Consider the following 26,229-nt stretch of genomic DNA (forward strand, 5'->3'; position numbering starts at 1 on the left):
ATGCCAGACTAGCCGAATTTCTTTACGCGAAAGCCGCTAAATTAATAATTTATTGTAGGGCAGCTCATGAATCATTATTCATTTCATTTTTACATAAATTTAGCATTTGAACATATTGATAAATATCAAAAACAATAATTAGATTCATCAGGTTCAGAACTAAGACTAAAAACGACCGCAAACGAAAGCGCGACTGTCTGGCAACGCAGTGGCATTGTAGATACGAAAAAGAAAACAAATCGAAAATTTTAAACTACATTTTTGTGCTGCCAAAGGAATCTTCCATTAAATAATAAAGTTGAAGCATGTCTGCGAATCCAAATGCATTGAACATGCCAGCGTCAACAGCACCGGCGCAGGCAGCCGCTGGCCAAAGCCCAACTACACGCAAAGCGATTGCAAGCAACTTTCGCGAACTGACCAAAGATCCCAAGAAACTGGACGAAGCCGCCAATCAGCTGTACGAGGCGCTGCTGGAAGACGCTGTCACCGGCATTTTCATTGAGGTTCATCATTTGCGCAAAACCGGCAATCTGTCGGCCCTGGACGGAGTGCCCGAGGAGGCGACGCACCGCATTTGCGAAGTTCCAAATTTGGATATATTTGGCGTTTCCACGGCCAAGAAGGCAATCGATTGCACCTGCCCCAACTGCGACCGGTTGGTGGCGGCGGCACGTTTTGCCCCACACCTTGAGAAATGCATGGGCATGGGCCGCATATCATCCCGCATTGCATCCCGTCGCCTGGCGACCAAGGAGGGCACCAGTGCCAGCTCGAATTCATCGTATGTGCATTCCGGAGCCAATGCAGGCGGCACCGACGACGAAGATGATGTCGACTGGTCATCTGATAAACGCAAAAAGAAATCCACACAAAACTCGCGCAACAACGGCTCCAAAAAGAACAATGGCAAAACATTTTAAACAGCTCTAGGTAAAGTGAGCAAATAATGGAGGAATTTATTAAACAATTTCCATGCATTGTACATTGTGCGTGCAAACAAAGTAACTAGTTTCCATTTTTGTCTATGGCGTAGACGCGAACATGATCGATCACCAGCGTGGGCCGCTCGGGAGCCTTTTTTTTAAGCAACTCTTTGAAGCGAAGGGCAACCTTTGGAGAGGTATTTTCATATATCCTTTTTTTTTGCTGCTCCATCAGCACATTATCGTCGAAGTTCATGCCACCACCAGCAGTAAGTCCCAGCATAATATAACACTTTTCGTTGAACTTCGAGAGAACTGCTGCATTGGTGATAGTCCCAAAGGATTTGCCATCTACCTTGAAAACGATTCGATCGCTCGACCAAATTATTGTATAGTTGTGAAAATCATTATAGAAAGGATTTTTTAGATTTGTGGTCATAGTCCAATAATCCCTGTGACCCTTATTTTTTTGATTGTTCCAAATCAAGGCACTTCCGAACAGCGATCTTCCGTCGAATGTATTTTGTTGCCTATCTTGCAGCAAAGCGTTACCCCTGGCGTAGATGCGAATTTGATCTATAAAGTTTTCCGCAAAGTATTTACTTTTCGGCTGCAAAGCGATATCTGCAACGATAAATGTAGATTCTTAAGTGCTCTGTGTAATATACCCAGTCTCTGATCCACTTACATGGGAATAACCAATCGCCTTTGGGCAGCCAAGCCCCGATCTCAACTCTTCCGTATTTGAAGGACATCTTCGAATGAATCTTAGCAGACGTGGTAGGAGGAATGTTTGCAGTTTGTGTGGCTCGGATTGGGCCACACTCATACTTATATTTAGAAGAACTGTGAGTACATCCATCGAGTTGGAAGGATGCGCCATTTCTGTATACGGCCCTCGATAACTTAATGTGCAACTTATTGTCGGATATATACGAATTTTTTGGATCGTCCACAAAGGCCACAAATTCCTGATACACGCCATTAAAACAACGAGATCTCACCTCATGTTTCCAAGTATCTTTGATCTTTTGACCATTATTAAAGTTGTCCTCGAAGATTAGGTCACCGGTAGAAAACTTTCGCCCTTTCACATCCGTAGTTTCTGTCACAGTCGGTTCCAAGGGTTTTTCCACTGGCTTACATTTCAAGACCAGAGCCCCGACATCCAGGTCTTTGCTGTTCCCTGTGGGATATTTATTATCCAAGTGGCCCATTCCATCCTTATCGATAGTGTATACAGAGGTCTTGCTGCTGATAACGTTGTTTGTTCTTTCCACCAGAGTTTGCACTCGAAGCTTGGCATTCTCGGCAATACGCTTGGGGAGCATCATCTTTGTTTCCCCGGAGCTCTGCGACGTGTACGAATAGTTGTTCACACATTCATCAGTCAGCAGCTCAGCTCGGAAGAGTGTAGACTTGACGCCATCCAGATTCCCTGGTAGCGATAAGAACACCTCCGAATTATGTACTTTCACCACTGCGTCCGGCAGTTCGAAGGCACTTAATGAAACCAGCAGGCTGGTCAGCCACAAGATCACACACCACCTACTCTTCATTATGGACAAAGAGAAACTGAGAAACTTTGGACGCGGATTGTGAGATTGAACACTAATCCAATTGTTGGGCGATGCGATAACCTTTTGGTTTCAATATGCAAATACCTCTGATAGCTAGCAAATACATACATATATCTGCAAGTAAATATGTACAAACAATGATTTAAAAAAAGATTTTGCTTCATGCGAAGAACATCGCCTCAGGAGTGTTCCCTTACAAAGAAAATGCACATAACATAAAACTGCAGCCCCTCCCTGAGAGTTGTTCTAGCAGAGAGAATATTTGTATAAGCTCTCATGGCCAAATGAACCTTGGATCCGCCAAAAGAGATAGCCCAGAAGTCTATGACGAAAGCATTTAAATAATTTTATTGTTCATTATCGGTAATGGAATAAACTCTGACGGATCTAATGACTAGTTTGGGATGTTTCCAATGGATTAGTTTTGGAATTCCACCGAGCTTTTTGTTCAGGAAGGGTTTTTGGTCGGACAATACACGTGAGTCGGGGAAATTATCCTCTCCGCCGACAGTTACCGCCAGCTCGATGTGGCACTGCAAAGAAAGATAGATATATACTAGTTTCACTATGCATTTCAGACACCGCCTCACCATACTCTCACTTAAGTCCTCCAGGATGTCCTTGTCGGTTATTTCGGCGTATGTACGTCCATCGACCTTGAAAATAATGATATTCTCCTTCCAAATTGCCGTATAAGTGTGAAAGTCTTCGCCAAAGTGCTTGCCAACAGAGATGTGCTGCTCTGCCTCGTGTTTGCTGGCACCTGCAAAGAGCATCGTGCCACCAATCTCGTTTCCGGAACTGTCCATCAGTTGCTCGTTGCCTCGGACAATGGCAATGCGAATGGAATGCCCCGATTTGGATTTCAGCGAGAGTACTGCATGAGAATTGTAAATAGATATCTATGTATTAGTCTGGCTATTCGCATGGCTGCTGTAATTACCTGGGAATAGCCAGTCACCAATTGGCAGTTTGGCTACTATGTCGATTCGACAATACTTAAAAGTGGAATCGGATTTAATGCTGGCTGAATTATATGGGGGAAAAAATTGTTTAAAATTTTGGTTAAATTCGCTGTGGCCGCAGTAGAGTTTATTTCTCATAACGTTGTCTTTGGTGCAATTTGGGAGATAAAATGGCCTTTCCGTGCTATAATTGGACCGGGTGACATGCAGATGTAAGGCATTATCTTTCACATATGAATTGTGGCGATCCTGCACAAAGGCCACGCCCTCGTAGTCGGGAATAAGAAGCTGTGATTGCTGCAGATGCTTCCATTTGTTTTTCCAACTCTCATTCTCAAATTCTTCACGGAAGATCATTCGTCCACCGCATGCACAGGGCTGGTCATTGATCTGAGAAGATGTTGGAACGCAATACGTCTGGGTACGGTTTAGTGTCTCGCAATCCCAGGGTAGCCTTTGGCCTATGCTGTACTTCCTGACCGGCACTACTCGACCAGAGTCTCTTGTGCCTCCATCACTGGCTAAAATTTTAAACGTTCCGCTAATTGTCTCGTTTTCATTAGTTTCAACAATGACCGCGACTCGAAGGGTGTCATTTAGGTGCTCTTTAATGGCCCACGGATGTCCTGAATTTGGGTCAACTCTGTAGTTAAAGGCCGGACACTTGTTTTCACTGAATTCGGTGTAGAAAAACACGGAAGAAATCCTCTGGTCCTCTATGAAATGATATTTTCATTACGTATCGACAAAAATATATACATATATGAAAAAACTAATCACCTGGCAGCGATAGCCATACCCATTCATCGTTTATCGTTTCATTTAGTAGCGGCTGAATCTGAAAAGCCCCCAAACCGAGCACAAGCCCAGCCAACGAGAGTAACAACAGTCCCGCGATCATAGTCTTCGACGCGAGCCAAAACTGAACTGGGATTAACATATTTCTTAAGACAGACTGTCCGAGCTTTATTACCGATAAGAATCCGACAATCTGACACATGTATATGGAATATATGAATATGATTATCAGTTGGCGTAGACACGTACATAGTCGACCAGTAGGTACGGCTGTTTCCAGGAGGGCAGCCAATGCTCTTTAGCCTCAAAGAAATTAAGCTTAGCCTGCGGATGATAATTCATCCATGGCTTCTCGTAGGTGGCAGTGCGCAAATTATCCACAAAGTCCCCAAAGCCACCCACAGAAAGTCCCAGCGTGATATAGAACTATAATAGTATATGAATGAATATATATATGTATATTCAATATTAAAATACGTTACCATTCGATCGAATGGGGCCATGGGGCCGCCTCTCTTCCATCTTGAGTTCAAGTCCAGCTCCGCAAAGCCACTCAACATCTCGCCATACACCTGTCCATCCACTGAGAAGCGCAGACGCTCGCTGCTCCAGTCCAGGCTGTACGTATGGAACTCGTCGCCAAAGTGCACATTTCTGCGCTGAGTGGCCCAGATATCCTCGCGCTGCAGGGCGACCGTGGAAAGGACAGGCCCGGCATACAGTGAACGACCATCGACGAGTTTGCCGTGCGGCATCCGTAGCTTGGAGTTTCCCCTGGCCATGGCCACTCGCAGCTGTCCCGACTCGTAGCCCGTCTGGCCGTACCATTCAGTCAGGGGTTCCAACAGCAGCAGGGGTACCAGCCAGTCCCCCTTTGGCATCTGGGCCCGAATGTCTATGCGTCCATATTTAATGGCAAACGATTCCTTGGTGCTGACACGAGGCGCCACAATGGGAGGCATGATGGCACTGGGACCGCTGCCACTGGACTGCAGCATGCACTCCTTCTGGCGGTTGTGCGTGCCCGTGCAGCGCTCGGAGAGATCTAGCCGAGAGTTCGATATGGACAAGTCTGGGCGATAGCTTGACCACTGAATGGGTTGGATCACTAGATTGCCCTCCTGGACTCTGGCCTTTCCGTCGTACAGCACAAACTCGGCGTCTTTGGTGTCCAGGGGTAAGCGGACCTCGTGCATCCAACGGGTCTCGTTCAGTTGATCGAAGGACTCGTCGAACAGCAGCTGCCCCTTGCAAATGGCTGACAATGGAGCCGGTGATATTGTCGTTGCCGATGGTTCACATACTCCGGTCACTGCTCTCTCAGATGACGATGATGATGATGATGTTGATGACGGGGCATTGGTGTCCTCTGTGTTCAACTTGTTGTTCTCTGTTGGCTCTTCCTGCGCGGGAGACGAACAACCCTTGGGCAGATTAGCTGCGGCCAATGTGCAAACATTAATGGGCTGCCCGAGATCTTGGAAAATGGCCCTCTCATGCTGCACACTCGTCCACATATACAACACATCATGGGCCCTCAATGGGACCGAAAGAAAATCGTGTGACCAGCGATTATGCTGCGGTTCAACCAGCCGGGTGCTGTACTGACCCTCCGTAAACGAAGTGAAATTCCGATTGCGATTCACATTGAAAGCCACCAGCCTCACGCCCGTCTCATCTGTCAAGAGAGAGAGAGAGCGAACAAGAAATGAGCACTATGCCCAGAAGAAACTGATATATGATGGTTTATTTACCTGGAATTGACACGCGAAAACCATTCTCCAACAGCTCCACCTTGGCCGTGGGCACCTTATAGCCTTCGCTGTGCCCAATCTTAGTCCAGAGCATCAGAAATATGCCAATTGTTGTTAGTCTAGGCATTCTGCTCATACACTTTGTGTCTTGTGCCTTGTGCCCGCGTTGATCTGACTCAGCTGAGTCAAGCAAGCAACTCAGGTGGTGGCGGCTACCTCTCTTCCAGACCGGTTCTCGTGTATTGCGATTATTTGCCAAGACTTAGGCTGGGTGTATTCAAATTTACACATCAGTTCCTGCTCTGAAGAGGCTCCTCTCTGTGCATGAAACATTTTCCACAGATCTAGTATTAGTATTAGACGCCGAAATATTAACTAATTAACGTTCTAACGGCACTCTGATTAGTGCACGACTAAAAGCTTTGCGCTGCGATAACGAAAGCTTCGTTCGATCCGAATCTGTGATTGAGAAGAGAGCTTGTAATCGGAGTTAAGCTTTTGAATCCAGATTCAGATTCAATCAGTTGCAAGTCGAGACTGCCGAGAACTATACGCTGTGCGCGAAGCGGATTGATTCTACTTGAATAAATTGAACGCAATTAAAAGTGCGTCATGCGCTGGAAAACACTGCTCTGCTGCAGTCTGTGGCTTCTGCTGCAGAAATGCAATGAAAATATGGCTTATAAAATTCCCAGCATTGACTTTGAGATGCTGAATGAACGTGGCTTTGAAGTGTCCCTGCCAGGTAACGTCCAGGGGGTGGGTAGAGTTGGCAGAGTTCATGGAAATCTGTTTTTCAGATGAGCCTGGCATGCAACGGGTCTTCTATATGCTCCAAATAGATGACAACTGTCCGGCTCTGATGGACTACATAACAGAGTCGAAGAACGGAAGCTGGAACAGCAGGCAAAAGACGAGTCTGCAGAACAACGATAAGCTGCAAATCTCAGTACTGGTGCAGTACAACGACGAGATCTACGAGAAGAGCGAGACTCGGGTGATTATAAACACTCGTTTGCTCACCACCCGCGACAGCAGCTCTCGGAGCATCACCTATCCCAGCGGGGAGGGTGAATGCCAGGCCTATTTGGCGCCCGAGAAGCAGGCCAAGCGCTGTAAGCCCGCTCAGAGCATCGTCAGCAGCAGCCGCCGTCAGACGTGCCAGGGTGAGCTGCTCTTCGAGGACAACTTTAGTGAGGCGCAGCTGAATCGCAGCACGTGGAAGCATGACATACGCCAGCGCATGTACCATGTGGAGGAGGAGCTGGTCGCCTTCGATGATGCACCGCGCAACTCGTACGTGAAGGAGGGCCAACTGCATATTGTGCCCATTGTGGCGAGCGAGGTGGTCGAGGGCAGCTTCAAGCTGGGAGATCGCTGCACAGCCGTCGAGAGTCCCGAGCAGGAGTGCAACATTGCTCAGGGTAGCTTTTATACCATCAAGCCTCCGGTTTTCTCGGCCCAAATCCACACACGAGACTCGTTCAGCTTTAAATACGGCAAGATTGTGGTACGGGCAAAGCTCCCCAAAGGCGATTGGCTTTTTCCATGTAAGTGCCACCTTACACTTTACACTTAGCTTCCTCATTTAATATGTGTGTGTGTACAACCTTAGACGTGATGCTGCAGCCCGTGTCCACATATGCCGAAACCCATTATGCCAAGCAACTGCGTAAGTTTGAACGATGCTAAAGGTGATGACGCTCTTGCACCGACTAAGTCGCCGGCTGTTCTTAGGTGTTGCCTACGCCAGGGGAAACGCTCACCTGCAAAGCAATCAACAGGAGGACATCTCCGGGAGTCATCTGTATGGCGGAATGATTGTCTGGCATCATGGACGTGCTGTCCAGTTCCTCAAGGATCGTCTGAGCAAGGCTCATTACGGGGATGGTTTTCACAACTACACAATGATATGGCAGCGGGATAAGATCACGTTAATGGTGGACGAAGAGATCTATGGCGAGCTCTACGATGGCTTGCCCTTTTTCAATGAGAAGTGTTTCATCATTTTTGGCGTTACTGTCGGCGGCTTTCTCAATTTTGACGACAACATGCTGGCCAAAGACGTCAAACCATATCGGAACCGGGAGCCGCGAGCGGCTCTCTCCTTTTGGCAGCAGCGCGACACTTGGGCTCCCACATGGGGCAAGCACAGTGCCATGATTGTAGATTATGTGCGTGTCTATGCAGAGTAAAACAGAGTCAAATTTATGAATTGTATACAATTTTTTTTTCTTTATTTTGGCTGAGTGGGCTAACTAGTTAGTTAGTAATATTAAATCGAATATCAAAATCGGGGAATATGATTTATTCTGTCGAAATGTACATAGATATGTAGGTAATATTTAGCAAATGTGTAGTTGGCGTGTAGTTACCATGTGAAAGATCCACGTTGCCATCAAAATACCATTTTCAAATGACCGCCAAAGTCCATTTATCGCACAAAAATATCGATATCTCAAATCGTGGTGGCTTTTCAAAATTTGCTCTCTTCTTCGAGGTGTGAGCCACATGTATCTTACGGGAACCTATGGAATGTAGGTTCCCGTAAGATACATTTGATTTTTATGGGAAAAAATTCAGCAACATGTGGAAATGAAGAGGCAGCATTGTTGTGCAACTTTGGCACGGAATGAGCAACAATCTGCATACCTTGGGAAAATGGATATTATGGACTTGAGATATGGTTTGTAAATTCAGGATCCAATTAATGCAGAAACTACTCAGTCTCTGTTTTAAAGATATTAACGAAATTTTGCAGCTCACGGGTTCCAATAATAGGTATCAGAACCGGGATAAATGTATATATAAAACACAAACATGTGCATTTATTGGTAAAAAACATGTCAATCTAGGATAAAATCATAAATAATGTTTCAATGGAGCTTGGAACAAAACATTTAACATCAATTAAAAGAAATAAGGTATACACAAGTTCATACACATAGAAGAAACTTGGTTGACCAGCAACAATGAGGTCCCATTTAGTCAACATTTACGTTTTATGCTTTGGCCATTTTTGTTTGAACCCTATTATCTAAACAATCCCATTAAAAATAGTTCTGAAAACTAGCCAATCCTAGACAAAATTCATTGAGGAATCGGATAAAATTATTTGTTAAGGCTGAGAGTCCCAGCTAGCTAGTAATATTAAACTGAATATCAAAATTTACGAATTTCATGTCACAAAATATCATGGTATGGCAGCCCGTAGCAACTACGAATTGCACGAGTCTGGCAACGCCACAAAACGACGACAAAATCGTTTTATGCTGTTTTTGTTTGAACCTTAATATGTAAATAATCTAATAAAAAGGACTTCTGAAAACTTGCCAATCCTGAACCAAATTTATGTATCTATCGGATAAAATTATTTGTTTAGGGCTGAGAGAGCCAACTATCTAGAAATAGTAAACTGAATATTAGGAATATCAACGCATCTTGTCGTGTCCTTCAGAATACTTACGGTATATTATTTAATCAAGTTCCAATTTATTTGTTTATATATTAAGATACGCTTCAAAATGACCGCCAGACTCCACTTATCGCATAAAAATATCGATATTATTCACTCTCAATTCGTGGAGAGTTTTCAAAATTTGCTCTCAATTCGTGGAGAGTTTGCAAAATTTGCTCTCTTTTCAGTGGAGAATAGAGTGTTTTTGTGGAGACTTTCCCCTCATTTTCGTGGTGTGGCAGCATGTTGCTGAAATTTTTCCCATACAAAATCAAATGTATCTTACGGGAACGCGTATGGAATGAAGATTCATTGTTGCGTCATTCCATACGCGTTCCCCATAAGATGCATTTGATTTGTATGGGAAAAATTTCAGCAACATGGGGAAATGAATTGGCAGCATTGTTGTGCAACTTTGGCACGGGATGAGCAGCAATCTACATACCTTGGGAAAATGGATATTATGGACTTGAGATATGGTTTGTAAATTCAGGATCCAATTAATGCGTAAACTAATCAGTGTCTGTTTTAAAGATATTAACGAAATTTTGCAGCTCACGGGTTCCAATAATAGGTATCAGAACCGGGATAAATGTATATATAAAACACAAACATATGCATTTATAGGAAAAAAAATCATGTCAATCTAGGATAAAATCATAAATAATGTTTCAATGGAGTTTGGAACAAAACTTTTAACATCAATTAAAAGAAATAAGGTATACAAAAGTTCATACGCATAAAAGAAACTTGGTTGACCAGCAACAATGAGGTCACATTTAGTCAACATTTACGTTTTATGCTTTGGCCGTTTTTCTTTGAACCTTATTACGTAAACAATCCAATGAAAAAGAGTTCTGGAAACTAGTCAATCCTGAACAAAATTTATTGCTGAATTGCATAAAATTATTTGCTTATGGCTGAGAGGGCCAACTAGCTAGTAATATTAAACTGAATATCAAAATCGAGGAATATCATGTCACAAAATATCATGGTATGGCAGCCCGTAGCAACTACGAATTGCACGAGTCTGGCAGCGCCTCAAAAACGACGTCACATTTGTTTTATGTTGTTTTTGTTTGAACGTTAATATGTAAATAATGCAATAAAAAGGACTTCTGAAAACTTGACAATCTTGTATAAAATTTATGTATCTATCGGATAAAATAATTTTTGTATGGCTGAGAGGGCCAACTAGCTAGTAATATTAAACTGAATATCAAAATCGCGGAATATGATTTATTTCTTTATATGTAGTTAATATGTAGCAAATGTGTAGTTAGCATGTTGTTACCATGTAAAACATAAACTCTGCCATCAAAATACCATTAATTAAACCTATTTTATGGTTAATCAAATAGAAATAAGCGAATCTTTTTGGATATGAATCAATTTATCGTAATACATTATATGATCAGGGCAGAGGGCTCCAGCAATTACTAAAATACTAATCCGAAAATCAAAATCAGGGTAATGGATCCATTTCTTCGGTATATTTGCGGTATATTTTGATAAAAGAAGGTATATTTGGGTATGTTTTTGAGGGTCAGACGGTATATTGCGTGGTCACACTGGTGTTTCCTCTCTTTCTTTTTCCGGTCGCAAAATGGTAAGCAACGAAAATAACTTAAAAGTGAAAAGTGAAAAATAAATTTGTAAACATCTCGGGAGTGGTTGCAAGTTGATTGCTTGTGAAGTGGGATATGTGATGAACGGAGAAATGCACAGCAGTTGTTAATAATATTTCGTTTGCAGGGTATTGATATCAACCACAAATACGATCGCAAGGTTCGCAGAACCGAGCCGAAATCTCAGGATGTTTACCTGCGCTTGCTCGTCAAGGTAAGATGAATTGATGGATGAAATTGAATGAGGAAGGGGTTGCTAATTTATATTTCTATCATTCCCCAGCTGTACCGCTTCCTCCAGCGTCGTACGAACAAGAAGTTCAACCGCATCATCCTGAAGCGTTTGTTTATGAGCAAGATCAATAGGCCACCACTATCTCTGCAGCGCGTCGCTCGCTTCTTCAAGGCTGCCAACCAGCCCGAGTCCACTATCGTTGTGGTGGGCACAGTTACCGACGATGCCCGTCTGTTGGTGGTGCCCAAGGTGACCGTGTGCGCCCTGCACGTTACCCAGACGGCTAGGGAGCGCATCCTGAAGGCTGGCGGCGAGGTGCTGACCTTCGACCAGTTGGCGTTGAAGTCGCCCACCGGCAAGAACACCTTGCTGCTGCAGGGCAAGCGCACTGCTCGCACCGCCTGCAAGCACTTCGGCAAGGCTCCCGGTGTGCCCCACTCGCACACGAGGCCCTATGTCCGCTCCAAGGGACGCAAGTTCGAGCGTGCTCGTGGTCGTCGTTCCAGCTGCGGTTACAAGAAGTAAGCAGCTTACATCCTGGACTTGGACCGTCGACGGCCGTCGTCACTTTTTGGTTAAGATATTGATTTGTCAGTTTGGAGGAAACTAGCCGTCGCACTCGTTGCGGCAATAAAGAATTTTTATTCCAAAAAGTGAAACGAATATCAAGCTATGTACAAGTAATAGTCCTGCTGCTAGTGCAAGTGAGTGCTCCAATAGTTGATCAGCGGCTGGTCCTGCGGCTGGACTCCCAACACCTTCTTCAGTTTGGCCTGCACACTGGTGGACTTGGCGTGATTCAGGCATGTGACTTTGCTGCAACAGGAGGGAATAGGAGGCATGGCATGTAAGCATTGGCGTTTGGTTGCTAAAGTATCCACACACTCACTTTTTCCACTCTTCGATGAGCACCTTTGTCTGTTTGTTGAGCACCAGCTCTGTGAAGTTCTTCTCCTCCACCGCCTTCAGCAGCTTTACCATGAGATCTGGCACTGCAATGAAAATGATAAAACTAACCAAAAAAAAAAGGGAAATATGCAATAGTGCTTACGTTTTCGGGGCAACTCTCCCGGCCACTTGACGGACACTTCGTGTCCGTTGACATGTTTGTCCAGAAAATCAATGCGAAACACGGAGGCGCTGGCTATGGGCACGGCAATGTCATTGGACACCGATATAATCTTGTACTCGGAGCTGATGGAGTGCTGGTGCTGGGCATCGATGCGCATGAGATTGTGCATGGGCTCGGGCAGAAGCTTCTTCAAACACACCATGAAGCGAAAGGTGCGCTCGGGTGCGCCGCGGACAATGATTTTCACGCCCGTCAGAGCGCAGTAGCAAACTGTTGCGAATTCCTCCTTGCGGACCACCTTCTTGATGTGGCGCAGAGAGAAAAACTCCTCCTGGTCGGGATCGTCAATGCTTTCCTCGTATTTCTGTATCATGGGCAGGGTGGAGCTGTTGTAGGTGAGCCGCTGGGCGGGCGGCCGGCCGCTGCTTTGATGCGGCAGCCAAGGCAGATTTCCGAAGGTGACGTGCTCGGTGAGGAAACGGGAGCCGGCAAGCAGGAGCCACGAAAAGTGCGAGTGCAGCTGGGCAAATATGTTCTCCTCGCCCGTGAGCTCCAGCAGGGAGCGCGACGAATGCATCAGAAACGGTACTCCGGAAAGACGCCTCTGCCGTTCGCTCTGACGCCGTTCCTCGGCCTCCTTGGTTTTGTTTGCACCCGCCTGCAGTTCGGACGAGATCTTTTTCAGGTGCTCGGCCAGAAACGGCTTCGTGTTCAGCAGGAAGTACTTGTCCTTCATCAGGACTATGATCGAGTAGAGCTGGAAGTAGCCCCGCGCCTGCAGATCGCTCACACGGAACTTGTGGCTGAGGATGTGGCCTCGCGTCGAGTCACCAAAGAACACAAACTCTCCATCCTTGTTGGAGTCTATGCCATTGCTGAGGCTCAGCACCGCCGCCTGCTTCACCAAGGTGGCCACCTCCGTCAGCACGGCCACCCGCGTGCTCACAAACGTGGCCCCGCTCTCCGTGTCTTTGCTGTATATCCCACTGTTGTTACGTCCCATCGAATAGTTGCAGGCCGAGCATGTCTTCTGCGATTGCTGCTGCTGCTGCTGCTCGAGCGGCAGGTCCTCGATCTTGGTGTCCCGCAGCGTCTGGGTGCAGAAAATGGCGCAGGGGCCGTGTGCCTCGCAGAAGTGGCATAGCGCAATCACGGCGTTCATCGAAGTCCGTAAAAATTATCTTTTTTTTTCGTAATAGATAATATTATTCTGCTATTATTGTTTACACGCAATGTTATCGATTGAGCCTCGGAAATATACCGTAAATATACCGCAAATATACCGTAAATATACCTTAATATGCCGAGGAAAAAATCGAACTTAACCCACTTAACCCAGTTTTATTTAAACAGCTGAGCACCTGTCGAACACTGTTCGAAAGTGGGTTAAGCGTTCTCTGTCCATGATCGGAAATCATATTCCACGATTGTTAAATTCGGTTTGATTTTATTAGCTAGCTAGCCCGCTCAGCACTTAACATACAATTGCATTGCATAGATAAATCAATTTTCTATAAGTTTTCAAGAGGTTCAAAAGTGTTTTCGTAATGTGACGGCAGTGCTGGTGGTCGGCCCAGTTTTAGCTTTGAGAATGGACATTCGTACACCCTTTTTTCTTTAGTTTCCAAAATATTGAAACAGAAAACCTGCGTATAAAAGTGTTGCTACTATGTTCTTTTACCTTTAAAATGTAAATTGAAAAGACTCTGGCGGCTGAGGGTATTTTTGGTGCGATAAGCGGATGCGTTGTGGTAGCCCTGAGAACTTGTGTTGTGAAACGCGCGTGTTTGACCGCAAAATTTTAAATCACAAATAAAAAGAGATGCCTTAACATCAACTGAATAAAAGGTAGGTTTGCATAAATAATTACCAGATAATATTACAGAGTTAATTTCACTTGGATGGTGGTGTTGGGTGTGGTTCAGGCTCATGCTCACCTTCTGGGATGTCTTTATAACCCAATTCGTTGTCCGTGCTAATTGGAAGGGTAAATACTTATTGAAATCGGTAATGCGGCCAGCGCTGGATGGCGTTCCCAAATGGGATTTATTCTTGAAAAGTGTCGTGCCCGATGCACAACGACGGTTCAGGATGCAAATGATTTGGGTGCTTCTTGTTGGCTGCTTTCTATGCCTGGCTAGCGCCGCATTCGACGTTGTGGTGCCTGCGGCCACGCACAATCTTACGGACTACCTGCAGAGCCGACAGAAACGACATCAGCTGATCTACAGGAACGGCGCAACAATACGGCTGGTGGTCGGACCCGTGATGGCCACCCAATTGGAGGACCCGATCACCTGGCGTGGCTTGGTCTACTTCTGGACGCTCCACTTTGGCGGGTATACGTTGCCCTCAGAGCCGCTCTATCCCTGGGATAAGTGGGAGACGATCTATGCGCGATCGCTGCAGGAGCAGGTCCGACGCTTGGATGACTCGCACGAGGACGATACCCGGCTGTTTGTATATGAGATTTTGGAAAAGTACATGGACCAGTTGAGTGGCTCGGTGGGTCTGGGTCGTCAGTGCCTGTTGCGCGGCATCTGCGAGAACGCTCAGATCCATCGCCACGTGGGCATCATGGCTGAGCTCCTGAACATCCTGCTCACGTAAGTGAAGTGTATATAAGTGTATATTTATCCCCAAATCAATTCCATGCCTTTCGGCAACTGTTGCAGACCTGGGAAAGCGCGTCTGGATGTGTCCTATACGCAGGCACATGCTGCGGGGCTAGCGGGCAGCCGCTGCTTGGAGCAGTTCGCAGAGTGTCCGCGCGGAAAGAGTGTCTTGGATGCTTACGCAGTGGATATGGCGGATTGAAGGCGCAACGAGCTTTGCGGGCAGAGCTAATCGTGTGCTTCCTTATTAGAGTTACGGCCCAAAGTATTAAAAAATCTACAACAAAGTGTAAATCATTTCTTTTTACAAAAGAAAGGCTGAAGCTTAAAATGCTTCGTCAGAGCACACACACACACACACCATCGGCAATCTCGATAACATTTCCGCTGCCACCATGCAACGATAAATTTTCTAACGGTAATTGCAAGTGATTTAAGCCACGCCTCCTTCACGCAGACCTCCCCTTTTTTGCGGATGAGCGAGTATGCATGGAGTCGAAACCTGACCTGAGCACCCCTCTCTCCGCCGCCCGTTCAAAAATCGCTTAACATTAATGGCTTGTGGCGGCTGCGGCGGCGGCTGCTGCTGCTCCAACTTTAGCTGCGGGCCTGCAGCATGCAGCCAAAGCCAACTCACGACCGCCATTTTGTCAACAATGGCGTCAATTAAATGGAAAATGCAGCCAAGCCACCATGCAGAAACAGCAACAGCAACGGCAACGGCAACAACGACGGCGACGGGCACGAAAGACAATAAATGCGTCTTAAGTGGCACATTAGGCTTGCAGACGCTGACAGCACAGCAAGAGCAACAGCAGTCTTCTCCATACAGGGTGTTGTGGCAGCTTTCATGTGTGCAGCCAAAGGGTATTCAAAGTCAGGAACTCCAGTGTGACTCGTTCAGGGCAGGCTACCCTGCATGAATATACCTTGCGTGCATCACCCTGTTGGCGCTCGACATCAGCGTTTTGTGTGCACAGCTAATTCAAATGCGATTATGACAACCAACGCGAACAACGAAAGCAGTGGGAGAGTAAGGGCGAGAGAGAGAGTGAGAGAGAGAGAGCTTGGGATGAAGGAACCATGCAAAGTGCAGCTAGCTTTGTGAGAGTAGCAGAGCGTAAGGCGGTGGGGTGGTGGTGCTAGTGGGGGCCGGGCCGGGCCGCCTGTTCAACTTTGCGGTGTTTGAACTTGTGATGGTGCATCGGAATAGGTAGGTAACTATGTGTCTGTGGCTGTCGTGTTCATGCGCTGCTCAATATCACGATGCTGAGAGCGTGAAGTGAGGCAAGCCATGAAGCTTATCCCATCATATCTGTATTTCGGGTGCATGTGGAGCGGTCCGCAGCAATTCCTATTCACTCAGAGATGACGCATAAACTGGCATGGGGTCATGCATGGATACACACACGAACATTCACATCCTTGAGCCATCCTCTGACAACACAGCTTCCTGCCCCGCAGACATGCATCCGTGCACTTCCGCCCCCAAATTATGCAACAAGCACATCCATTCCAATCCACAGACACAGGCACAGGACGAGACCCATTAGACATGCACTTTGATTTAGTCGAAAACTTTATTGTTGTGCCATGCACTACGATCAGCAGAAGCGCCAGCTGTAAATCAATCATGCTCCACAATCAAAAGCTCGTCCAGGAAATTGCCGCCGCGTGGGCAGGCTCTGTAGAGGCCGAGGCAATCGGCGCCTGCCTTGCCAGCTTCATAGGCATCGTGGTAGCATTTATCCAGATCCGCCTTGCCAGGACTAGAGTGGGAAATTGCTGTTTAGTGGCATCAATTCAAGGAATAAAAATTCATCGCTTACCTCAGGACAATGTTCAGGATTTCGGAGAACACCCCAATGTGCTGGTGGATTTGGGCATTTTCGCATATGGAGCGAAGCAGGCATTGCCTGCCCACGGCCATGTCATCATTCCGCCTGCCGATGTACTCCTCCAGAGCGGTGTAGACCAGCAGTCGGGCATCGTCGGCATACCGCGTGTCTCCATTGGCGGCGGCATGCCTCTCGATGTTCCGCCTCATCTGTGTCAGGGATCGGGCGAAAGTGCCCTCCCACTTGTCCCACGGCCAGATGGGGCTGGTGGGCAGCGAATAGGTGCCTCCCTGGAGCGTGAAGGACAGCACACAGGAGCGAAATGTCACATGATCCTCTAAGGGTATTGGCAGGGATGGTCCAATGCTGAACTTCATCGATCCGCTGTTCTGATAGATCAGCCAACGTTTCTGGCGGTGCCCCAGGAACTCGGTGACATTGCGGCTGGTTAGGCCAAGGGCCGGCAGTGCGAACACGAACAGACCCGCAAGCAGCGCACCAAGTCCGCACATCATGCATGGAAGGGCTTGCCAAGACTAACTGCACTCCCAGCAAAGCTGAGCTTCGAGATCTGCTGCCACTCGAAGTGAGCCATCATCGGCGCTGAATGACGAGTGGAATTTTCAGAGACGCAAACATTTGGGCAGTCAATTAGCATTACGAATGTGACTGAAATTTGGTATGGTGACGGGGGTTACGATGGGAATTGGACAAATATGTATGACCGGGCGATTCTTCTTTTCTATTTGCACACGTGAGTCGAAAATTGAGTGAACTACAATGACCGCTTTGGGCCCGGGCCAAATGAAGTGAGCCGAACAGCCAAGATCAAGATTACGGGTCACAGAAATACAGACTGAGAGCCCCACTTATAAGACCATTAGGAAGTGGGAAATACACACACACACACACACACAGCACACACACAAAATCCACAAAATAAGGAAGTAAGCACGTTTTGATCGGCATTGCGACTGTGAGATACCCACTAAGTAAATAGAATATATGGAATGGAATAAGTTCTTGCACTTATAATTATGAATCCATTTCCATTTGGGTCCATTTACAGTCCGATATAGTTAAAGGTACCCTATATTTCTATAAGTCCAGACTATCAGCAGTAGTAAAATTCTTTTTTTGACTGGATAACCTACATACCCACCTCATTACGCAGTATGAAAATGTTTTGCAAATTATTTAGACAAATAAAGGAAGCAAGCCGGACTGAGGCAAACAGTTTTGGTGCAGATAATATCCTTTTTTGGGTTGTTCTGTGATTTGTCGACGTGGCCGGAAATGAAAAGCAAACAGCAAGCAGCAAATAGCAATGGCAGCAGCAACGGCAACGGCAACAGCAACGGGCAACAGCAACAGCGATGCGGCAGCAGGGAAATAAATTTGCTTAAATAACAGCAGCAACAATCGGAAAATGGCAAATGGCAGAGTTGCCAACCGCAAAGCCAAAGACGAGTAGACCCAAGACCGTTGTAACGGGGAACACACATGGTCCGTTACTTGGGAACTCTCTCACACACACACACGAAGACACACGGCCTGACATGCCTGACCAAAAGCACAATGCCCTCCCTCCCACCTGTCCCTGGACATTTCCGCTGTAGGGGGGCAGTCGGACATACCCCAAAAGAAATAAATTTGTGTTGACAATTTGAATGATTTATAGAAAATGCGTGCAGACCAAATTTTCACATGTGCCAGCGGTGGCGGCGTGCGGCGGGCGGCGAGGGAAGAAAGTGGACAGGCGAAAAATAGCCCATGTCTAGGCCACAGGCCACAGTAGTAAGCACTCTTAAATGAATTGATCAACAAACAAGGTGATTTTGGATCAGAAAACGTGGTTGCCCTCATTCACACTTGTCCGGATGCTTATCCACTTATGCATATACATAATACATATGTACCTACATCGTACCATTCTGAACCATTCTGATTGATTAAATAGTGTTTGCCAGTCATGGTTTTGCCATTTTTAGATCGATTACACAACGCCCCATGCCATATACTGGAGGAAGGGGCTTCTAAAAATGCTACATTAGTATATGAATGTTTAAATGCCTTTATTTTTTTTTCCATATAGCTTCCAGCTGCATTCTGTTGAACTGTTTTATAAGTGCATATGCACCTTTCGTTCATTTTTTTTTGTCAAAAGTCCTGTCATACATTGTACTTCCATACCCACATATGCTATACGATTGAATACCACATGTTTTGTGGTTTTTTTTGTTGCCCTGCCACATTCGTGCTTTGCCGCCTTTTGGCCAATTTGGCACAGACAGAACTTTATTTTCCTTGGCCACAATTAGGAAAAGCGGAGAAGGCAGCAAAAACAATCACCGAAGTGGGAAGACCACCCGCAAAAACATTTCTCCAAATGTCACAAGCAAACGGAAAAAACGAAAAGAAATTGGGCCACCCAATGGACTCGTAGATACCTCAACCGACCGCCGCAAAAAAAAACCTGCTCCCCGGAGCGAGGTTCTTCTTCTTCTTCAATTTCTCACGCCAACTGTATATAATATTTATTATGTTGGCATAATAAATTGCAACATGAGGCAGATTCATTTTCGCACTTGCGGACATTTTTCATTTCGCTTGCCGGCCGGGCGGCAGCTGCTCGGACTTGGCGGGGATGACGATGTCAGGGGCGGTATTTGGGGTTTGGCGAGAATGTGAAGGACGCGTTGGCGCCACATTCATGTCGCTTCTGCTGCTGCAGTCCTCGTTGGCTGATGGGCAAAAAGTACTTACTTGTTGCCATCCTCTGAATCATTGCTGGAATGCGGGACATTGCGGCTCATTTGATAACTACAATTTAGAGTCTTCAATTGCCCGAAATCTATTCGTGCTACGATTATAAACGAACAGGCTGTTCTACTTGCAATTACAATTACTTCAGTGATATTCCAATTCACATTCCATTTTATCTGGCTACAAGGCTGCACCTACATCGCTTTATAGCCCCCCTACCTCCATTTTACTCACCTAACAGGTGGCCAACAAACACACTAGGATTCTATATATTCTACTAAGACATATATTCATTCCATTTATTCTAGGACAGCGAGAAGAAGACGAGCAGAAACCATTGCCAAAAGAGTAAACATTTGTTCATCGTTTTTTCAGAACGAGAGGAAGATAAAACAACCATGAAAATTGGGAAGAGCAGACGAAGAATATAATAAATGAAGCGAGAACCAAGCTGTCTAGGCGGCTGTACCGCACTTCGATCTCCAACCAACTCACCATTTAAATCAGCGTTGGGTAAGCTTATTCAGTTTAAAAATAATAAAACTGCAATCACCCAAAAAAAAAACCCTATCAGTCAAGTCGAGAGCAGCGATCACCAAGTGTGGCCTCAAATTGCGTGTATATTATTATTATTCCTAGATTAAGCGCTCATCAAAAATCAATTTCAACGTTTATTGATTAATTCGTAGTTTTATTTCTGAAAATTCTGATCCGCATTGCAGAATTGTATTTTCCGGATCTCTTTGCTAAAGCGAACTGGTTCATCACTGACTTCTGCACAGCTCTATTTCCCTATTCGACCCACGGCCCCTGCCGCCACCCAAGATACCCGGGCATGTGCACATTTTAAAAGGGAAATTTAATAAACCTTGTCCTATTTCATGCTCATTAGTGTCATGATAAATTGGAGAACCACGTAACCAGACCCGACCCGACCCGACCTGACCCAAGCATACCGGAGCAGACCAGTGGCCCTGCCAAGCAGCGGACAAGGGGAGGGGCCATTCTCAGGTGAGAGAGAGAGAGTGGAATGGCGGCCCATGTAAATGTGGCCCGGGTAGAGGTTCTGAGGCCAGTGGCGCTTAACTGTTGCATCCTCGGAAGCTCGGAAATGGCCATAAATTAGAAAAGTTCTCCTCTGATGCGAACAAGTTGCCTTTGATTTGCCCGATTCCCGTTTCGCTTGCCGTTTTATGGCCGTTTAATGTGCTGACATGTCGACAATTACAAGAGAAAGATTGTTTTCGCGAGGAGGAGAGCAGAGCAGCGGAGAGATACATATAGCCGGGGTGCCAGGAGGTGGGCGTTACAGTTTATATAGCTCACATAAATTTCAGGCAATAATCTCATTGTTTTCACATGCGCTTCATCGCGCGGTTTTTATCACGCATCGGAAAGTCAGAGGCCCGAGACACTTTTGCTCATCTTGTTGGTGTTGCTTTTTGTTGGCAACAAAGTTTGCCCAGACACAATATGTCTGCGGCAGTCGGTTGTCTATATATCTGTCTGTCTGTCTGTCCTACTGTCAGTCTGTTTGTCTCTCCGTCTAACTGTCCTTTCGGCTTTGCTTGCATCTGCCAACTGATGATGTAGCTACTTTTATGGTTGATGTTATTACTTTTTTGTTGAAGCTCTCTCGCTCTCTCTCTTTCTATCTCTCCTGCGCGTTTTCCTTTACCCCTGCATCTGTCCCTTGGACTGACACTGCGGCATGCAACAGCATAAAAAGTTGGAAGACAATTGGGCGGACAGTGTGGAAGTCACAACTGCTTTATACCCTAGAAAAACATTTCATGATACGCACTTGGAATGTGATCCAGTGATAGTCCAATGAGCGCACTGGACTTTCCGATACCAAGAACTAGATTGTAAATTATAATAATTATTATTATTAATTTAGCAATTTATTACAGCGCTGTGTGATAACCTGCATGCAAACATGGCCTAAATCCATACAGTCTTAGCAATTAAACAAATTAAAATGGTATTCTTTTTATGCATATTTTCAAATCATTCCAAAATATACCAAAATAAGTGTGTGGTACTTTTTCATCATATGTTACATAGATGTCCCCGCACCGTAGGGTATCTAAGCCAACTCCCAGCTCCATGGTGCTGTTGGTCTGCTCTGTTGGAGCATTGCTTTTTGCCTTTGTGGCTGCTGCTGCACTTCAGACGTAGCCGTGGCCGTGGTTGGCGACGACATTTAAAGCGCCATGAATATGCAAAACTTTTACACTTGCTTTTTATGCGCAAATGTATATAAATCGAGCAAAGGAAAAAGTGAGCAGGAAAGGAAAACAACGCGCTTGGCAAAAGGATATTCTCTCCAGGGCTGCTCTACCCGGACCCACTGCTATTAGTCGCCAACATTGGCAACTTCTGTTACCAGTGGCCGATCCCCGCCCCCCCGCCACCGACAACGCGTAATAATTCTCCAATAACAACAGAGCGGATAGCCGGAGAGCCGGAAAGTGCGGACGGGGGGGCCAAACCGTTTGTCGGTTACGTGGGATTGGGTATCCGGCAGAACTCCATTTCAGGCTATAAAATAAACACTCACTCACTTCTGCTGCTTGTTCCGCAGCTCCTTGTCGCGCTATCCGGGTCTCCATTCTCCATTCTCCATGCTCCGCTCCTCCTTGCCGTTTTTTGTCGCGCTCTGCTGTTAAGTTTTCGTTCTTCTTTTTGCATCTGCGGCTTGGCGAAATTTGTTTGCATTTGCAATGCAGAATTAAATTATTGCTTCCTCCTGCCTCCCATACCACCATCCTGGGCTTGGCGACGCATCTGTCTGTTCCTGCTGCCGTTGCGGTTTCTCCCGTTGCTGGTTGTTGAGGTTGCCATTGCCGTACTGCCGTACTGCCGTTGCCGCCATGTTCTTGCTGCCGTTGTCGTTGTTTTGCGCACCGCAGCAACATTATCGCAGGGTTTGGCTTGTTATTTGAACGCCGCCAGGAGACGCGCGAACGCGAAACTTGTGGCACGACACGATGCACTGCGGTCTGCGGGGCATATTGATTGCTATGCCAGCGTCGTAGTATTAGATTTGGCCCCCACACGCCAACACGTTGATACTGACAGTGATCTCGTCTATTAGAAGATTTAAAGTGTCGAAATAAAGCTTTATTGGTGCCATTTAGAATAAAGTTTAAACTGAAATTGATACGCTTATGACATTTATTTAACAAGTAGTTATGGTGGGGAATACAACCTCTAATACGAGTATAAAAATCAGTCGAAATTTTATACCCACTATTTGTATGCAACCCTAACTGCATTGTTCTTCCATAAGGCTCCTATGTGGACCGAGTCAATGAGTTGGCAGTTGGGTAATATATTCAGTAAAGCACTGATAATTGTTAGATGCTGATAGTTTCATAGCTTGATACTTTTATTTGTGTATTAAAATATTCGAAAGTAATTAAAGTTGCTTATACAAAATGAAACTCTATTCGTTTTGGTATCGCTTAAACATCAATTCCCTTTCGCATTAATCCACTCCAAGGGATTGTCATAGCACTTTCTTATGGGGCTCCTCTGGCTGACCGGCAAATTCCTTGCTGGATTTCGGTATGTTTTGCGCCATTTTTTTGGCACATCCCGGTGCTGTCGCTATCCTGTCGCTTACTTGCCGCTTTGCATTCATTTCCAAATATTTTCCGCAGCATTTTCGCAAACAATTTTCGCACACACACACACACACACATTGGCAAGCGTCAGAAGACAGGGCAAATTTAGCAAAAAGCTAAATCCGGCCGAGAGACAGACAGCCGTGTGATTCCGCTGTGCTGTGCGAGCAGGAGGAAACGGAACACAGCAGGACACCCTGTGGAAGGCAGGCAGCTCACAAGGTTGTTCCCCTAATGCGTTCCCCCTAAATTATGCGCGGCACTAAGACAGAAAAAGAGGAAAATAAAACCAGGAAAAAGGAGACGAGAACGCAGCAAAGTATCGGGTGTGGTAAAAGCTCGAGTCCTGACTTGGCCTGTGGCATGAACTGTGACCCCGGACCCCGGAACAGGGGGCGGAGGTTAAATATGTTTTTTCTTATTTATGTAAATTCGTTTCTCTGTTTTGCCGACGACCTGGGCTTTGTTGTAAATCATAATGGCTACACATGGCGGCAGGGCGGTTAACCTGTTGGCATCGACTGTTGGCTTCCTCGTTGCCGCAGCGACTGCTCCGTGTTCCCTGTTTATGGGCCAAACTCTCGCTCTCTCCTCTACTTTGTTTTATGCAAATTTCCTAACCGGCCGCATTTTCTTGCCCATTTTTCACAGCATCCCAGCATAAACTGGTCGTAGTAGTGGCAACAGCAGCAGCTAGGGCCCTGGCTAAAACTTTGCCTGCAACTCCTTGTCTTTGGTGGCCCTCTACTCGTATACGTATTTTCCTTGCTACATTTTTAATGCCTGACAATAGGCTTGAATAATGAATACTTTTCGCTCCCTGCGACTCAAGGGATGCCTTTTCGGGGCCCCACACACACACACACACACACACACACGTTCGATACTTGACACTTTGGGGCAGGGCGAACTTTAATCTCGAAATTTGTTGCCGGACTGGGCTCTGGCTCCCAGTTTATTAGACTCTATGTCATAATTTATAATGTGCCGCCTACCGGTCCTACGACTTGGGCCAAGGCCAAACCAATTTGACGTTTTAAGAGACCCTCAAGCCCCTCCAACAGCAGCAGCAGCAGTAGGAGCAGGAGCCACAACACCCAAGTGGCTGGCTGGTAGTTCGAGGACATGGGTTTAACACGTAAAATAACACCGCTGCCTGCTCCCTGCTTCCAGGGCGCATAATCACAAAAAACACTCGAAATATTTTTAATTAAAATTTGTGTTGTGTTTGGGCTGCTGCTCTCCTCTCGAGTGTTTTGGCCAACTCAACTCAATGGGTTATGCGGCTATAGGGTGTTGCGCAGGTCAGCGAATTGTGGGATGCACGAATCCGTACATAATTTCAGCTGTGGGGCATTCATTTCCCTAACAAAATTCAGGGGGGGGTCGAGTAACTAATCTATTGCCAGATGATTGGGAAGGGACGGTGTAGAGTAATTAGCACATTGATGGCATAAAGAGGAACAAACGCTCTCAGCTACGAGAGAGTGAGAGAGAAGCCATGTTGGGAGCATGTTGGAATTCAGATGGGAAACGTTCTGCTGCCGCTCCCTCCTTTCACGCGTACTCCAACGCAGCAGATAAAACTCGTGCAGCTCGTGCAAGGTGACCAAACATGAAAAATTACTTCCTAGGCAACAATAGCCGTGAGCTCCACAACTTCGAAGAAGCTCATCAGAGCGATTGATTCTCGTGTTTATTTTAAATTTCAATCAATTAAAAGATAAGGTATAAAATACGACTAAAAAAAGATCCCGGAAAAATAAGTAAAATGTTCTATGCGTGCTTTGCAGTCTCTTACTAGCTGAGCTCCAGCAATTAAATACGAAGCCATTCCGACCTACCGAACAGGTTCCGGAAATCTATGTGCTAAGCTATGACGAAAAGCAGCAGCAAACTGAGTCACCAGTTGGGCTACCGATTGAGAAAATAATCACCTTAAATATTAATATTAAATATGCAAGTTCTAAAAGGGATTCATCCATATCCGAAATAGTGAAAAACACTACGCAATTTCAATTGCTTTATTAAGTTAACTCTCACATCGTGGTAGGTCATGATCTAAATTTTAATTATAAATTGGGCCTCCTACCTAAGATGTTAAATGTAGCGAATCCCTTACGAATCCTTGCTGCCTGGAGCTGCCCGTGTGTGAATGTGCAATGCGAATCCACCTTCAAAGTAAGGAGGTGGCTTATTAGGACTCCGGCAAGAATTACGACTCCAATTTGTGCACGAAAGGTTTCACATACCGGAGGCGTCTCTGCCGCCACCCCACCCCACGCCACCTGCATGTGCGTTAGTTAATTTATTTAAATCTCACTTGTATTCATATTTCAGAGGCGACGTTGGGCGCATAATAAGCAATGCCAAGGGTCCTACCACTAACACGAGAACTAGTGCAGAATAACCGAGAGCAACTCTCATTGCTGTGTGTGTGCGTAGGGATGCCTCTCTGTGTGTGTGTGTGAGTGTGCGTATCTGTGAGTGCGTTTGCGAATATTTGAGACATAAATTGAGCAAAATTTCGCTACACGTAGCTTGTTGTGTTGTGTTGTGTGCGAGGCTCGTGAAGGACACAGGCTGGAAGGGAAGGAAAGGGAAGGGAAGGGTGTAAATTTGCAGATAAGTAGCATTAGTCGGGCCTTCCATCGTGCAGAGGTTATTATGTAGTTAACGAGTGTTTATTAGCATTTTAATTACCTCTCCGGCGCGTGAAAGCTGTGCGCATTAGTCAACCTTTAGACGGGAAGCCCTACCAGTGCCAGTGCCAGTGCCAGTGCCCGTATCCGTGCCGGTGGCATCGCCCCAGGGACTCTTGGCCTGGCTGAAACTTTAATTATGTTTTGAAAGTTTAATGAGCCGCACCAGCATCGGCTTTGAGCCCGTGAGCTCTACCAAAATACTTGCTCATTTCGGCAATGGAATAATACTCTAACTAAAAAATAATCATAATGCAGTGG

The 26,229-nt window shown here is 45.9% G+C and overlaps 9 protein-coding genes across 9 annotated transcripts; 4 read left to right on the forward strand and 5 right to left on the reverse strand.

The window, feature by feature from the left end:
- The first annotated feature begins 133 nt into the window (after positions 1-133).
- Positions 134-1,017, forward strand: LOC111070510 (SAGA-associated factor 11 homolog). The gene has a single exon (XM_022361110.2). The coding sequence runs from the start codon at positions 306-308 to the stop codon at positions 921-923; it is 618 nt and encodes a 205-aa protein (XP_022216802.1). The 5' UTR covers positions 134-305; the 3' UTR covers positions 924-1,017.
- LOC111070506 (gram-negative bacteria-binding protein 2-like) lies at positions 1,009-2,506 on the reverse strand. The gene is made up of 2 exons (XM_022361104.2): positions 1,615-2,506; positions 1,009-1,550 (listed from the first exon to the last, which is right to left on the reverse strand). The coding sequence occupies exons 1-2, from the start codon at positions 2,483-2,485 to the stop codon at positions 1,009-1,011; spliced, it is 1,413 nt and encodes a 470-aa protein (XP_022216796.2). The 5' UTR covers positions 2,486-2,506.
- Positions 2,507-2,838: 332 nt separating this feature from the next.
- Positions 2,839-4,406, reverse strand: LOC111070504 (gram-negative bacteria-binding protein 2-like). The gene is made up of 4 exons (XM_022361102.2): positions 4,252-4,406; positions 3,450-4,187; positions 3,097-3,383; positions 2,839-3,039 (listed from the first exon to the last, which is right to left on the reverse strand). The coding sequence occupies exons 1-4, from the start codon at positions 4,370-4,372 to the stop codon at positions 2,854-2,856; spliced, it is 1,332 nt and encodes a 443-aa protein (XP_022216794.2). The 5' UTR covers positions 4,373-4,406; the 3' UTR covers positions 2,839-2,853.
- Positions 4,407-4,412: 6 nt separating this feature from the next.
- On the reverse strand, positions 4,413-6,341 carry LOC111070503 (gram-negative bacteria-binding protein 1). The gene is made up of 3 exons (XM_041594272.1): positions 6,024-6,341; positions 4,752-5,947; positions 4,413-4,695 (listed from the first exon to the last, which is right to left on the reverse strand). Exons 1-3 carry the CDS (start codon positions 6,157-6,159, stop codon positions 4,498-4,500), a joined length of 1,530 nt encoding a protein of 509 aa, XP_041450206.1. The 5' UTR covers positions 6,160-6,341; the 3' UTR covers positions 4,413-4,497.
- Positions 6,342-6,526: 185 nt separating this feature from the next.
- Positions 6,527-8,239, forward strand: LOC111070505 (gram-negative bacteria-binding protein 2). The gene is made up of 4 exons (XM_022361103.2): positions 6,527-6,768; positions 6,824-7,573; positions 7,639-7,695; positions 7,761-8,239. Exons 1-4 carry the CDS (start codon positions 6,636-6,638, stop codon positions 8,216-8,218), a joined length of 1,398 nt encoding a protein of 465 aa, XP_022216795.2. The 5' UTR covers positions 6,527-6,635; the 3' UTR covers positions 8,219-8,239.
- Positions 8,240-11,054: 2,815 nt separating this feature from the next.
- Positions 11,055-11,996, forward strand: LOC111070515 (60S ribosomal protein L18). Its single transcript, XM_022361117.2, has 3 exons — positions 11,055-11,089; positions 11,236-11,322; positions 11,392-11,996. Exons 1-3 carry the CDS (start codon positions 11,087-11,089, stop codon positions 11,866-11,868), a joined length of 567 nt encoding a protein of 188 aa, XP_022216809.1. The 5' UTR covers positions 11,055-11,086; the 3' UTR covers positions 11,869-11,996.
- Positions 11,406-13,671, reverse strand: LOC111070514 (folliculin). Its single transcript, XM_022361116.2, has 3 exons — positions 12,395-13,671; positions 12,233-12,335; positions 11,406-12,159 (listed from the first exon to the last, which is right to left on the reverse strand). The coding sequence occupies exons 1-3, from the start codon at positions 13,575-13,577 to the stop codon at positions 12,039-12,041; spliced, it is 1,407 nt and encodes a 468-aa protein (XP_022216808.1). The 5' UTR covers positions 13,578-13,671; the 3' UTR covers positions 11,406-12,038.
- An 835-nt stretch (positions 13,672-14,506) lies between these two features.
- LOC111070476 lies at positions 14,507-15,232 on the forward strand. The gene is made up of 2 exons (XM_022361045.2): positions 14,507-15,021; positions 15,091-15,232. Exons 1-2 carry the CDS (start codon positions 14,507-14,509, stop codon positions 15,230-15,232), a joined length of 657 nt encoding a protein of 218 aa, XP_022216737.2.
- A 1,374-nt stretch (positions 15,233-16,606) lies between these two features.
- LOC111070522 lies at positions 16,607-17,397 on the reverse strand. The gene is made up of 2 exons (XM_022361129.2): positions 16,860-17,397; positions 16,607-16,799 (listed from the first exon to the last, which is right to left on the reverse strand). Exons 1-2 carry the CDS (start codon positions 17,381-17,383, stop codon positions 16,658-16,660), a joined length of 666 nt encoding a protein of 221 aa, XP_022216821.2. The 5' UTR covers positions 17,384-17,397; the 3' UTR covers positions 16,607-16,657.
- Positions 17,398-26,229: the final 8,832 nt, after the last annotated feature.

Source organism: Drosophila obscura, unplaced genomic scaffold (genome assembly GCF_018151105.1).
Source record: "Drosophila obscura isolate BZ-5 IFL unplaced genomic scaffold, ASM1815110v1 contig_1, whole genome shotgun sequence".
Taxonomy (NCBI): domain Eukaryota; kingdom Metazoa; phylum Arthropoda; class Insecta; order Diptera; family Drosophilidae; genus Drosophila; species Drosophila obscura.

Bases quoted from the DNA above. Each gene is read 5' to 3' on its own strand.
- LOC111070515 (XM_022361117.2), top strand. The intron at 11,323-11,391 runs GTAAGATGAATT...ATCATTCCCCAG, and splicing joins ACCTGCGCTTGCTCGTCAAG to CTGTACCGCTTCCTCCAGCG.
- LOC111070506 (XM_022361104.2), bottom strand. From the start codon at position 2,485: ATGAAGAGTAGGTGGTGTGTGATCTTGTGGCTGACCAGCCTGCTGGTT. The intron at 1,551-1,614 runs GTAAGTGGATCA...TTATCGTTGCAG, and splicing joins AGGCGATTGGTTATTCCCAT to ATATCGCTTTGCAGCCGAAA.
- LOC111070505 (XM_022361103.2), top strand. From the start codon at position 6,636: ATGCGCTGGAAAACACTGCTCTGCTGCAGTCTGTGGCTTCTGCTGCAG. The intron at 6,769-6,823 runs GTAACGTCCAGG...TCTGTTTTTCAG, and splicing joins CTTTGAAGTGTCCCTGCCAG to ATGAGCCTGGCATGCAACGG. The intron at 7,574-7,638 runs GTAAGTGCCACC...GTACAACCTTAG, and splicing joins AGGCGATTGGCTTTTTCCAT to ACGTGATGCTGCAGCCCGTG.
- LOC111070510 (XM_022361110.2), top strand. From the start codon at position 306: ATGTCTGCGAATCCAAATGCATTGAACATGCCAGCGTCAACAGCACCG.
- LOC111070514 (XM_022361116.2), bottom strand. From the start codon at position 13,577: ATGAACGCCGTGATTGCGCTATGCCACTTCTGCGAGGCACACGGCCCC. The intron at 12,336-12,394 runs GTAAGCACTATT...TTTTCATTGCAG, and splicing joins GGGAGAGTTGCCCCGAAAAC to TGCCAGATCTCATGGTAAAG. The intron at 12,160-12,232 runs GTGAGTGTGTGG...CTCCTGTTGCAG, and splicing joins CTCATCGAAGAGTGGAAAAA to CAAAGTCACATGCCTGAATC.
- LOC111070503 (XM_041594272.1), bottom strand. From the start codon at position 6,159: ATGAGCAGAATGCCTAGACTAACAACAATTGGCATATTTCTGATGCTC. The intron at 5,948-6,023 runs GTAAATAAACCA...CTCTCTTGACAG, and splicing joins TTTTCGCGTGTCAATTCCAG to ATGAGACGGGCGTGAGGCTG. The intron at 4,696-4,751 runs GTAACGTATTTT...ATACTATTATAG, and splicing joins TGGCCCCATTCGATCGAATG to TTCTATATCACGCTGGGACT.
- LOC111070522 (XM_022361129.2), bottom strand. From the start codon at position 17,383: ATGATGTGCGGACTTGGTGCGCTGCTTGCGGGTCTGTTCGTGTTCGCA. The intron at 16,800-16,859 runs GTAAGCGATGAA...TTCCCACTCTAG, and splicing joins ATCCTGAACATTGTCCTGAG to TCCTGGCAAGGCGGATCTGG.
- LOC111070476 (XM_022361045.2), top strand. From the start codon at position 14,507: ATGCAAATGATTTGGGTGCTTCTTGTTGGCTGCTTTCTATGCCTGGCT. The intron at 15,022-15,090 runs GTAAGTGAAGTG...CAACTGTTGCAG, and splicing joins CTCCTGAACATCCTGCTCAC to ACCTGGGAAAGCGCGTCTGG.
- LOC111070504 (XM_022361102.2), bottom strand. From the start codon at position 4,372: ATGATCGCGGGACTGTTGTTACTCTCGTTGGCTGGGCTTGTGCTCGGT. The intron at 4,188-4,251 runs GTGATTAGTTTT...ATCATTTCATAG, and splicing joins GGTATGGCTATCGCTGCCAG to AGGACCAGAGGATTTCTTCC. The intron at 3,040-3,096 runs GTGAGGCGGTGT...CTTTCTTTGCAG, and splicing joins AGGACTTAAGTGAGAGTATG to TGCCACATCGAGCTGGCGGT.